The 12,581-nt window shown below is 47.1% G+C and overlaps 1 protein-coding gene across 1 annotated transcript in view; it reads right to left on the bottom strand.

Moving 5' to 3' along the window:
- The window catches only part of ETS1 (ETS proto-oncogene 1, transcription factor), a 108,648-nt gene that overhangs the window by 93,862 nt on the left and 2,205 nt on the right, over nt 1–12,581 (bottom strand). Inside the window, exon 2 of the mRNA XM_082201469.1 lies at nt 7,405–7,487. Coding sequence (XP_082057595.1) covers nt 7,405–7,476 — 72 coding nt within the window. The 5' untranslated portion in view covers nt 7,477–7,487. The remainder of the gene's footprint in view (nt 1–7,404; nt 7,488–12,581) is intronic.

Raw genomic sequence — 12,581 nt, forward strand, 5'->3', positions numbered from 1 at the left:
AAGGGCCCCCACATGGTGCAAGCTTGTTTTCTGCTGCTCCAGAAGGTAGGATCCGAACCAAGGGACTCAAATTACAAGAAAGGAGACCCTGACTGGACATTAGGAAGAACTTTCTGGCAGTCAGGGTTGTTTGACAGTGGAACAGACTCCCTCAAAAGGTGGTGGACTCTGATTCATTGGAGGATTTGAAGTAGAGGTTAGATGACCACCTGCCAGCGATGCTTTAGTTGTGATTTCTGCATTGCAAGGGATTGGATGAGAAGAACATTGGGGTCCCTTCCAACTCTACCATTCTATGGTTCTTTGAGCCTGGATACAGTGGTAACTCGGATTACAGACACTTCAGGTTACAGACGCTTCAGGTTACAGACTCCGCTAACCCAGAAATAGTACTTCGGGTTAAGAACTTTGCTTCAGGTTGAGAACAGAAATTGTGCTCCGGCGGCTTAGTGGCAGCAGGAGGCCCCATTAGCTAAAGTGGTGCTTCAGGTTAAGAACAGTTTCAGGTTAAGAATGGACCTCCAGAACAAATTAAGTTCTTAACCTGAGATACCACTGTAGCTTTGTTTGTTAGAGCATGCTGCTGATAACACCAAGGTTGCAGGTTCGATCCTTGTATGGGACAGCTGCCTATTTCTGCATTGCAGAAACTGTCCCATTCTACAGTTCTGTGATTCTTTGAAAGTGACTGGAGCCTTGGCAAATGCTTCTACAAAGTGCACCCTAGTCCACAGGTACATTTGATGGGTGTTTGGTGCACTCAGTGCATCCAACTGCAGAGCAGGGATAGGGAGCCCCTAGGACTGAATAGGGCACATGTGGTTCTCCAGCTTTTTCTGCCCAGCCTTTGGGATTCTCCCTTAGCTATCCCTTTCCCAGGTCAATCCAGGTCCTCCTTGACTGCTTTTATCCAGCTGGACTGGGCCCCTGAACTGGAAAGATGCTCCATCTGGAGATGGGGAGAACCGGGGGTGCACAAACCACAAACCTCCTATCTGGACTGTACAATGGGAAAACCCACTACTGAATGTGGCTCCTATGAGGTTCCACACCAAGAAAGGACAACACACAAACCCCAGCTCTTTGCAGTGTTTGTGTGATTCTCCCTCTCTTTCCCACACAAGTCAAAAGAGACAGAAAGGGCTGAACATGCTGCAAATCATTAGATTCTGAAAAGAAAACAGTTTCAACATAAATGTTGGCAATGCTGCCACGGGGCCTTTTCAGTGGTGGCTCCCTGATTGCGAAATCAACTCCCCAGTGAGGTGCGCCTTTCTCCTTCCTTCCTTATTAACTTTCAGGATGAATTTGAAAACATCTCTGTTTACATTTGGTGGCTGAGGAAAGACTATTCCCAGCAACCTTGAGATCACTGGTTGGAAAAATATTTTTAATCAGAATTGCTTTAGAATGTTTTTCAATTGAAACTGTGCAAAGTGAAACTTTAGATGTTTGTAACTAAAATAGTTTTTAGAATGCTTTGCCATGCTTTTGTTTTGAAGTTGGGCGTGCGTTTGCTGTCCGGGGCTCCTTTGGGAGGAAGGGAGGGATATAAATTCAATGAATAAAAGCAGTCAAACGTTATCCTATGAGCAGATAAAAACATATACTCAGTAATAACAAGGTCAAGTCTCACGGGTCAGAGAATGCCTGGGCAAAAAGAGATGTCTTTAGAAGAAATTAGAAACATGCCCTGACTCCGGGGGTGCGATCGGGGCAGGGCTTTAGGGCAGATATCCAGGGGCCCACTCAACAGAATGAGCTGGAGGAGTCCCCAAAGTACAGTGGGGAGGGGTCCGGCTTCCTACAGGATGAAGAAAGGGAAGTGATGCACATGTGGTTGTATTCAATGTTAGTCCTACTCAGAATAAACCCTGCAAAATCAATGGACACAACTCCATTGTCACCATTGTCCTTCCTTGGAGGTTTTTAAGCAGAGGTTGGATGGCCGTATGTCAGGGATGCTTTAGCTGAGATTCCTGCATTGTAGGGGGATTGGACTAGCTGTTGCTTGGGGGTCCCTTGCAATGCTATGATTCTGTAAAGCAGGGATTTTTTTGGGGGGTGGTGGTGTCTGCAGATGTCCAGATGTTGCAGGACTCCCAGTATAACCAATGGGTGGTGCAGGCCAACAACATCTGGAGTGCCACAGACTCCGCATCCCTGACTTGAAAAGATGGGGCCATGTAAGAACTATTATAGCCTTATCAAACTATTGGTCCATCTAGCTCAGTACTGTCTACACTGACTGGCAGCATCTCTCCTGGATTTTCAGCAAGGGAGACCTTACCAGGGATCAAACCTGCACTCTTCTGCATGCAAAGCTATGGCCTACTCTTCTGCATGCAAAGCTATGGTCTTTCCCCTAAATCCAGCATCTGAAACTGCCCCATTGCCCGCATCTCTGTTTGGGCATCTCTTCCTTCCAATACTCTGGAAGCAACCCAACGTTAATGCTCTGGCCCGACTCTTGCAGCCTGTTTCAAAACGGAGGGCGGCTTTCTGCAGCCCTTGCTGCCCCACCCATATCCTTCCACCAGCACAGCGGCGGCACTGTCACACGTCCCTGTCCCCAAGGGAGCTGGGGGAGGCTCAGCAATAGGAAGCGACAGGAAGGCAGGAATAATTTTAGACAAACAACGCCAGGAACTCTGTTTCTTTTTTAAAGTAAAAGAAAATGGACAAGAAAACTCCCTGGAAGTTGCTGCCACACGAGACTGTCCTTTGGAACAGATCTTAGGTCACAAAGAGAAGCTGCTTTTGGGGGGGGGAGGGGTGGCTTAACTGGTGAAGGAGCAACCTTTGAGCCCAGGCTTGGAATTGGCCATTTGCTGCATCTACCTTGAGTAGGACCGTAGCTCAGTGATGCCTTGCATACAGAAGGTTCCAGGTTCAATCCCTGGTGTCTCCAAGTAGGGCAAGCAGAGAAATTTGCTTGAAACCCTGGAGAACCACTGGCTTCCACAGTGGGGACATTGGTTTCTGGGCGGGAGTTGATCACAGTGTGGATTTGCCAAGCGTGCCTTCCTCTTAGCATGTTTCTCCCTTGCGTCCTGAGTTCGAGTGTCTTCAAAACCCATGACACCTTTGGTAAAGGCTGTTCTCCAACTGGAGCGCTCGCAGGCCAGTGTTTCCCAGTTGTCAGTGTTTATCCCTGACCACTGGTCCTGTTAGCTAGGGATGATGGGAATTGTAGTCCCAAACATCTGGAGGGCTGGAGTTTGCCTATGCCTGGGGTAGATCTCAGGTCAAGTGCGGGGAGGCAGCCAGGGCTGTGACAGAGACGCCTGGGTGCAATCCCACCATCACACTCCCCCACTTCCATGCATTGATTTGCATTGGCCAAAATCTTCTGATATTCTTTGGCTCCATATGTATACTCATGGCTATACGTTTCAGGAAAGAGTACATGCGAGCCATGTCTCTGAGCGCTTTATGGGCCCAGAATGCCAAGCAGGATTAATCCAGAAACTGACTAATGCTTCTGGAGAGGATTCCCACGCAGGCTCAGCTTCCACCGATATCAGACGTTATTAGGATCAAGCCCTGCAAGGGCAACATGCGAAATTCTGACTCCATCAGAGCAACCACAACATTCCCCAGGCTCGGAAATAACACTGACTGTCTACAGCTCACCACGGAGTCAGAATCCTCAAGCAACAAAACTGCCAAAGCTGGCCTTGGAAGAATTCCACCGTGGAGCATGGCTACCAGTAACTGGATGCCATCACAAACGTCAAGATGATCCAGGAGGGTCAACGCAAGCAAACCGGGGAGATTGACGGACATGTGCGTTGTTGGGAACCCTTCGGCCAAGTTGCCCTTAGTAGCCCCAAGTGCACGAGAAGCAACTTTGAGGCACTCAGGGGAGGGAGATGGGCACTGCAGGGTTGCCTCCAGCACTCGCCCTACTCAGAGTAGAATTACAGAAGTGTAGGGCTGGAAGGGACCATGAGGATCATCTAGTAGTTCAACCCCCTGCAATGCAGGAACGTGCAGCTGCCCCATATGGGGATCGAACCTGCAACCTTGGCGTTATCAGCCCTAACCAACTGAGCTATATGGTGCTGTATGAGCTGCAATGCTTCCCCTCCCCTAGAAAAACAGGCGCCAGTACTCACCATGAAGTTGTTGCACTACCCTTGAGCACCCCCTTAAAAAGAGCATTGGCTATATGAGTTATATGAGGCATCATTTAGCCCTCATAATGCAGGTATCACTGCTTAAGAATCCCTGACAGACAACTCCCTGGGGTGGGGGGTGATTATTGTTTTGTATGTTACTACGCTACGTGTTTTTATATTTTTATATTGTAAACTGACCTGTGATCCTCGGTTGAAGGGCAGTATATAGGTTCATTTATTTCAATGGGTCTACTCTAAGTAGAACTTAATTGGATGGGTCTACTCCCATGTTAGGGACGCGGGGGGCACTGTGGGTTAAACCACAGAGCCTAGGGCTTGACGATCAGAAGGTCAGCAGTTCGAATCCCTGTGACGGGGTGAGCTCCCGTTGCTCGGTGTCTGCTCCGGCCAACCTAGCAGTTCGAAAGCACATCAAAGTGCAAGTAGATAAGTAGGTACCGCTCTGGCGGGAAGGTAAACGGTGTTTCCGTGCGCTGCTCTGGTTCGCCAGAAGTGGCTTAGTCGTGCTGGCCACATGACCTGGAAGCTGTACGCCGGCTCCCTTGGCCAATAAAGCGAGATGAGCGCCGCAACCCCAGAGTCGGCCACGACTGGACCTACTGGTCAGGGGTCCCTTTACCTTTACCTTTACTCCCATGTTGCAGAAGGTTTGTGGGGTTGTTTTTTTGCACTGGTTGCCTGGCTACAGAAATTCAGAGAAGTGCAAATCTCAAAGGAGGACTGGATTTCGACGCACAGATTGTGTCAGAAAACGACAATGAGGCAACCCAATGTGTGTGCAAAAACCATCAACCACAGCCCTTAAAAAACACCACAATGTATTTCCCCCACCCCACTGCTAACCCCAAAAGCAAGCAGGACAATGACACCGCTGGCTTAAACAAGCAGGTCTTTCAGAAATAATATGGCACACATGGGTGTAGCCAAGGGGAGGCAGCTGCCCCCCTAGATCAATAAAATTAAATAAAGATAAATGGCAAACTGAGGTTATGCCCCCTCTAACAAAAGGCCTATCCTGTCCCGTCCCCCGCAACAAAAATCCTGGCTACAATTCCTGTTTGCCATCTATGGAAAGAAAAGGTGTAACAAGGAAACAGCTTGTGGGGGGTGATAATGGGGGAGGCCAGTTGCCTAGATGGGGCCAGGCCTTGGGACAGCTGAGTTCAGGGGAAGGAAACTCTTTTTCCTGTTATCCCAAAATAATAGCAGGCTCAGCAGACCTTCTGCCAATGACGTGTTCTGCATTCTCTCCCGGCTTCTGAGGCTCTTCTGCCTCACACGAGAAACACCTCAATAACAAACAGGACCTTATTTTCTTTGAGTGCCATCTCTCAGTGAGACGCAGTTCTAGGCTCTGCAAAGCCCCCCGGGGCATGCAGGAATCTACCAGGACCCTTCTTTCGAAGTGCGTATTTAGACTCAGGGCTGTATCTAGTGTTCTCTGTCCACTAGCTCAGGGGCTGTTGAGCCAGCAGACAAGTGAGGTTTTAACATGTTCTGCAACGTGGAAATCTGGTGTGACCATTGTGATAGCGTGAAATTGTGCTACAAATTGTGCAATCTATCGTGCGACAAGGTTACCAGCAAACAACTCGTCCATCCTCTTGCACAACTGGTGCAAAACATTTCACCGGCAGAAGGAGGAGCCCACTAAGGCAGCCTTTCTCAACCTGTGGGTCCCCAGATGTTGTTGAACTACAACTCCCATCTCCCCTAGCTAGCAAGGCCAGAGCTCAGGGATGATGGGAGTTGTAGTCCAACAACATCTGGGGACCCACAGGTTGAGAACCGCTGCACTAAGGGCCTTTAACAGGCATAGGCAAACTTGGCCCTCCAGATGTTTTGGGACTACAATTCCCACCATCCCTGACCACTGGTCCTGCTAGCTAGGGATCATGGGAGTTGTAGGCCAAAAACATCTGGAGAGCCGAGTTTGCCTATGCCTGGCCTTTAACCTTGGGTGCAATCCCATGTAAATTGGCAGAGGCAACATTTGTACAAATTTGTCCCCTCTCCTGCACTCTTTGTTTCATGAACCATTTCCTCTTCCTTGGCAATGGCCACTTGATTGCTAACTCTTGAACTGCAAAGGTGGTGTTTGTGGAAAAAGCCAACGCCAGGTCTGGGGGCACATTGATGGGTGGATCTCCAGGGTACATGACAGAGCCTGGAGGTGATGTCCAGTGGCTGGGGGCAGATTGGGAGTGAAGCCCAATGCTTTTGCACATGTCTGGGGACAGACCCCAGCACAAAAGCACTCTGTGCATTGAAGACACCCTTTTCTGAGAGGAGGCAGAAAGGCTTTCCCTTTATTGGCAGCTGGCCCCAAAGCAAAGGAATCAGAAAACCAGCCCCCCACCCTGGTTGACTGGCAGCTCCCAGTGTGAGGGTCACACCCTGCAGAGATCTCATGCTCCTCAGAATTGCTCCTTGACGGAGGCTGCTCACATCTTCAGATGTGAGTCACCGGTCTGAGCAGGCTGTGCTCGCAATGGAAGGCAGCAGGGAATGTGAAACTCACAGCACCCCTTGCCTTTCACATGAATCAAGACTGACACCCCGAGATCCTTCCTGCCTGAGCACCAATAAAAAGGGGGGGATACCCTGAATGCCTATCCCCACACCAAGGCATGTGTGAAGTGGACTATCAGGTGCTGAGATATCAAGGGGTGGAATGCACGCATGAACCAAGCCCAACTTTCAAGTCCATTTCTTTAAGTTCACTTAGAAAACCAGGACGTTTGACTTATCGAAGGATGCTTTGCATTCCGCCTTGCATCTTGTTTCATAGAATTGTTGGGTTGAAAGGGATCCAGAGGGTCATCCAGTCCAACCCCTTGCAATGCAGATTTGGAAAGTACAGATTATGTAGGATTGCTTTCAAATACACACTGAATCCAATTTTTCTCCCATCTCCAGCCTGTACAGAAGTCTGCTTACTCTGACGTCTGAGTGAACTCAGTGGAACTTATTTATAGAATCACAGAATTGCAGATTTGGACGGGATCTTGAGGATCATTCTAGTCCAACCCACCGCAATGCGGGAATATGCAGCTGTCCCGTGCAGGGATTGAACCTGCAACCTTGGCGTTATCAGCGCCATGCTCTAACCATCCAAGCAAGCACTCACAGAATTGAATCTTCTGTTTATTCTGAATGTTTAAACTCAGTTGATTTGAACCCTGGCTGAGATCAGTTCATTTCCTTCCTTGAGTTGCCTCCCCCACCCAAATATTGTGCCCAGCAGAGCCTTCCTTACCATCACAGCAGGGCGGGCCAGAGGATAGGGGGCTGGGCTTCCAATAGTCGTATCCATATAGTAACTCATCATCTTTGAGGCACCTGCAGAAATGGGAAAGGACCTGTTAAAACGAATTCCCAAGAGATGGACATGATGCAGAAGGTGGATTCTCTTGTCTGCGTTGCCTTTAGGCTGTAGCCAATGTTCTCTGTCTGCTGGTCCAAAGACCCTTACGTAGAGTGGGCGGTTGGGTTGTAATGTTGTGCAACAGAGGAACTGAGCACAACAGTCTGTTGTGCAACAAAATTACCAGCAACCTGTTTATGCATTCTCTTGTGCAACAACATCCCACTAGTGCAAAACCTTTCACCAGCAGAACAAGGATTCCACTTCATGACTTTAACTTAGCGTTAGATTAGAGACAACCCTCTGTTCATTGGACTCAGGCTTCTGAAAACATGAGGTTGCTGGTACTATTATTATTTAATTGCTTTTTACAGACCGCCTCAAATCAACTTACAAAATATTAGAATGCATAGCAACTGAAGCATTTAAAATTCCTAACGTTGAGTAAAATATAAAAACAATAAAAGTGTACATCAACAATAATAAAATGAATCTGATTCTACTAAGAGCTGAACTCCATACCAGGCCATACTACATTATGATTAAATGGATATCCAAACACCTGAAGGTTTTGGCCTGGGAGATAATGTTGGCGATGTTGAGCCCGGGTAAGTTTCCTTGGAAAGAGTGTTCTGTAATTGGGGAGCTACCACTAAAAAGGCCCTTTCTTTCATTGTCACCCTTCATAGCTGCCTCACTGGAGACACACAGACAATGGCTTCTGGTGACACATGTAGGGTTCAGGTAAGTTCGTAAGGAAAGAGGTTTGGGGACCCCAAGCTGCAGAATCAAGATGGCGGACTGAACTTTTAAAAACTTCCCTGGTTTCTTAGAATACTAAACAATCCAGGGAATGAGTCTGCTATTATATTCCTCCCCTTCTCTCAATGACAGAAGTTTGAGTGCAGTGTCAACTTGATATTTTGTGAACATACAAAACACGGTCATTTTTCATCATTTTTCATCAAAGCCCCATCCCTAGCAATATTTGAGACTCTTAGCTCTGAAGGAAACTGGGGAGTTCTTTAAAGCTCAAAGGGAAAGCAGATTTCAATTTATTAGGATGATGGGGGCAGTTCAAAAAAGAAAACAAATCCTTATGGTTGATTGTGACATGAAACAGCTGGCAAGAAAGGCAAAAACTGGTAGTTTCATTTCTTTCTCTTAAGGGCTAGAAATATCTCACTTTAAGCATCTTGGACTCCTCACTGATGGATGGATATTCCTGAGATTATACAAGCAATAAAGAGAGCAGTGAGACATGCGATAGTATAGAACCAACACATATGAAAGTATGCAGAGCTCTGGCAAAATGCGCACCATCTACGTAAGTAACAAATATTTCAATTACGAAAGAAGAACACACAAACAAAATATCCCAGTGCTAAGCCATGGTCATTGAAAGCCCACTTTAACTAGTTCCTCAGTTATAGGGAAGGCTGAAGTTGGCTGCTTGGATGAACCAGAAGGAAGAAGATTCAGCGCTGAGGTCAATCCAACCACCAGGGAGGGTCTCTCTCTGGTCCTCGCTGTTCTTTAGTGGTTTGGGGTGAATTCCAGGCTATGATAGTCTGACAGGGAGAGTGGTGATGTGTCTGAACTACAACTCCCATGATCCCTGACCAGTAGCCGCATGGGCTAGAACTGATGGGAGTTGAAGTCCAACAACATCTGGAAGGCTACATGTTCTCCATCCGGATTTAACATCTTTGCCCTCCCCCGAAACACAGGGAACAGTTGAGTTCAATGAGATTGCAGCCCAGATAGGTTTTTGGATTTACATCTGAACCAACATGCCCAGGATTGTATTCAACTGACTTTTATTCAGGGTAGACCCACAGAAATTAATGGTCATGACTAACTCCAGTCTATTAATTTAAATAGGTCTACTCTGAGTAAGTTTGTTGAGTACAATTCTTAATTACTTGGAGCTTTATAGAAAACATTTGGATGGTCTGAAGCTTTAATACTGAATCCTGTCTACCAGTAGAGCTCCCATATTTGCATGGTGGACTAAATGTGGGCAGCTCCACCAAGACCTTCTTGGTCTCTAAACGTTTTGCTGACACTGACTATAACTAGTAAGCTTTCTACCATTCTATGATTCAAACTACTTTTGAGACTATAATTCCCAGCATCCCTGACCACTGGAATTGTAAGCCAAAAACATCTGGAGAGCCGAGGTTGAGGAAGCCTGTACTAGAACAACAAGCCAGCTGCTTTAGCAAAGAATGAGGATTGCTCTGCAGCCGACCTTTGTCAAAACTCTTTGGCCTTTTGGTGTCTTGGTGCAAGTAAACAAATACACAGTTACAATTACAAACGGATAGCCGAGCTGGTGACTGTGCAAAAAGTGAAGTGGAGCATGTGAAGCGAAATCTTTATAAATGAGCTAACGTGATCACCCACATCCCTGGGATTTAGACCAGCTAATCAGATATGGTGGTAGTAATAATCCTAATATAGTATAGAATGAAGTTGTACTCAAAACAATTAACTTAAGTTAGTCGGATCCATTAATTTCAGTGGACCATCTCTGAGCAGGACTAGCGCTGGCTACAACCTGTTATTCTTACTATAGCAGCAGCATTTCACAGTGTTCAAAGTACATTACCTTTTAAACCTCCAAGCAAGGTAGATCAATATTATTATCCCTACATATTATCTCTGTGTTGCAGGTGGGAACATGGCTTGTCATGAATTCATTGGGGTGGCCTTAAATGAGCCCATAGAAGTGGCAGGATTTGAATCTGAGACTTTCCAATTATTACATTAGCCTCACAACCAGACAAAACAGGTTCCTGCCCCTTGGAATAAGGTAAAGGTAAAGGGACCCCTGACCATTAGGTCCAGTCGTGGCTGACTCTGGGGTTGCGGCGCTCATCTAGCTTTATTGGCCAAGGGAGCTGGCGTTCAGCTTCCGGGTCATGTGGCCAGCATGACTAAGCTGCTTCTGGCAAACTAGAGCAGCCCACGGAAATGCCGTTTACCTTCCCGCCGGAGTGGTACCTATTTATCTACTTGCACTTTGATGTGCTTTCGAACTGCTAGGTTGGCAGGAGCAGGGACTGAGCAATGGGAGCTCACCCCGTCACGGGGATTTGAACCGCCAACCTTCTGATCGGCAAGTCCTAGGCTCTGTGGTTTAACCCACAGCGCCACCCGCGTCCCTGCCCTTTGGAATACACAACCCCAAACTGGCATCATTCCATAAGCCTACAGTGGCCAGTTTCCACTCTGCATCTCCAGCAAGCAAGCCATCTATCCTGGCCAGTGAATTTTGGGAGCTACTACAGGTACAGACTCCAGTCGAGCTATACACACGCGAACGAGTCCTGGCTTTCTTCAATTTGGTCCGGGCGGGGGGGGGGGGGGAGGGGAATGACTTCTGCTTATAAAATCCCATATCCTGCCTTCCTCTGCTCACCATTAGCCTCCGAGAACATGAGAGGCAGGAGCTATGAAGGCCTAATTAGTTTTGGCGAACATCACAATCAACAGCAAGGAAGAGGCGGTTGGTAAAACTGACAAGGCAGGAGGTCAAGGCAAGGGCACTTGCGAGGAACCCAACAGATTGCAGGTTGTGGGTGACCATTAAAGCCACAGAGGGCTGCTCCACTTTAGGTCTCAGTCCCAGAGCGCAGGAGCCATTGATAATTAAAGGAAGATGTGGATGGCTGAAAAGGTGCAATGGATAGCAGGGCTCTCAAGCAATTAAACCTTCTTGGCTTCTTGTTCATTAACAGCTTGCCATTTACCCAACTAATTAACTCAGCTTAAATGAATCACAGAATCATGGAGTTGGAAGGGACATCCAGGGTCATCTAGTCCAACCCCTTACAACTCAGGAATTGTGAATGCATATCACTCAAATAGGTGCCTTTTTAAAGGCACTTAACATATGGTCTAAAACAGGAGTCAGCAAACTTTTTCAGCAGGGGGCCGGTCCACTGTCCCTCAGACCTTGTGGGGGGCCAGACTATATTTTGGAAAGGAAAAAAAAAGAATGAATTCTTTTTTTAACCCAGAGATGCATTTTAAATAAAAGCACACATTCTGCTCATGTAAAAACACCAGGCAGGCCCCACAAATAACCCAGAGATGCATTTTAAATAACAGCACACATTCTACTCATGTAAAAACACGCTGATTCCCAGATCGTCCATGGGCTGGATTGAGAAGGCGATTGGGCTGGATCTGGCCCCCCGGCCTTAGTTTGCCTACCCATGGTCTAAAACCCCACCTCTCATCGTTAGGCAAAGGAAGTCCAACTTTAAGATTCTATTTTCCACACCTTCTTACAGTAGCACACCAGAACCAAAGACAGACTCATAGAATTAGACAAGTGCACATCTTGAACCCTCAGCAATTAACTGATTAAAGGTTTAGCTGGTGATTCTACCCATTAATTGGAGTGGGAAGGGGAAGACCTGTTAGGCTGCAGGCAGAAATAAATGGGACGCCAAGGAAGGAGTGCCAGCTTCCCAAAGGGCAACCCCAGCTCAAGCTCTCCAGTTTGCCATGGAAGCACATCCCATGATGTCCTGATACTCTTCCCTTCCCCAACTCCACACAGCTGGCTGCCGTGAGGAAGGAAACACCCCAGTGATTGCATCATTTACTATGCAGTTGTATAACATGACTGGGGAGAGAAAAGAGAAGAGCTTTTGTGGGGTGCTGCACTTGGTGTGCTGGACATAACTCAGATTCACACTGTTGCTCCTGGGCTGACTTTCAGCCAGTCACCATCTTTCTGCCTAACCCACCTTGCAGGGTTGTTCTGAGGATAAATTGGAGAAGGCGGCAGCGGGGGGGGGGGGGGAGATCCCTGCAGGAAAGGGAGCATTTTTTTTTTTTTAAAGTGACTTGCTGTTTTCAATGACAGCCCCTGTGACCAGCATGGTATCTGCTTCCAGTCTTCGCCTTTGGCAAATTATATATATAGAAATTTAAAACTTATTAAATTTTAGATTAAATTTTTCAAACGTTTTCACAATAACCATCCAATCAAACACATTATTTCATACGTTACCTTCCCACCCTTACCTCAACAGTGTTTTTACTCAGAC

The sequence above is a fragment of the Podarcis vaucheri genome, assembly GCF_965113315.1.
Source record: "Podarcis vaucheri genome assembly, chromosome: 15".
NCBI lineage: Eukaryota > Metazoa > Chordata > Lepidosauria > Squamata > Lacertidae > Podarcis > Podarcis vaucheri.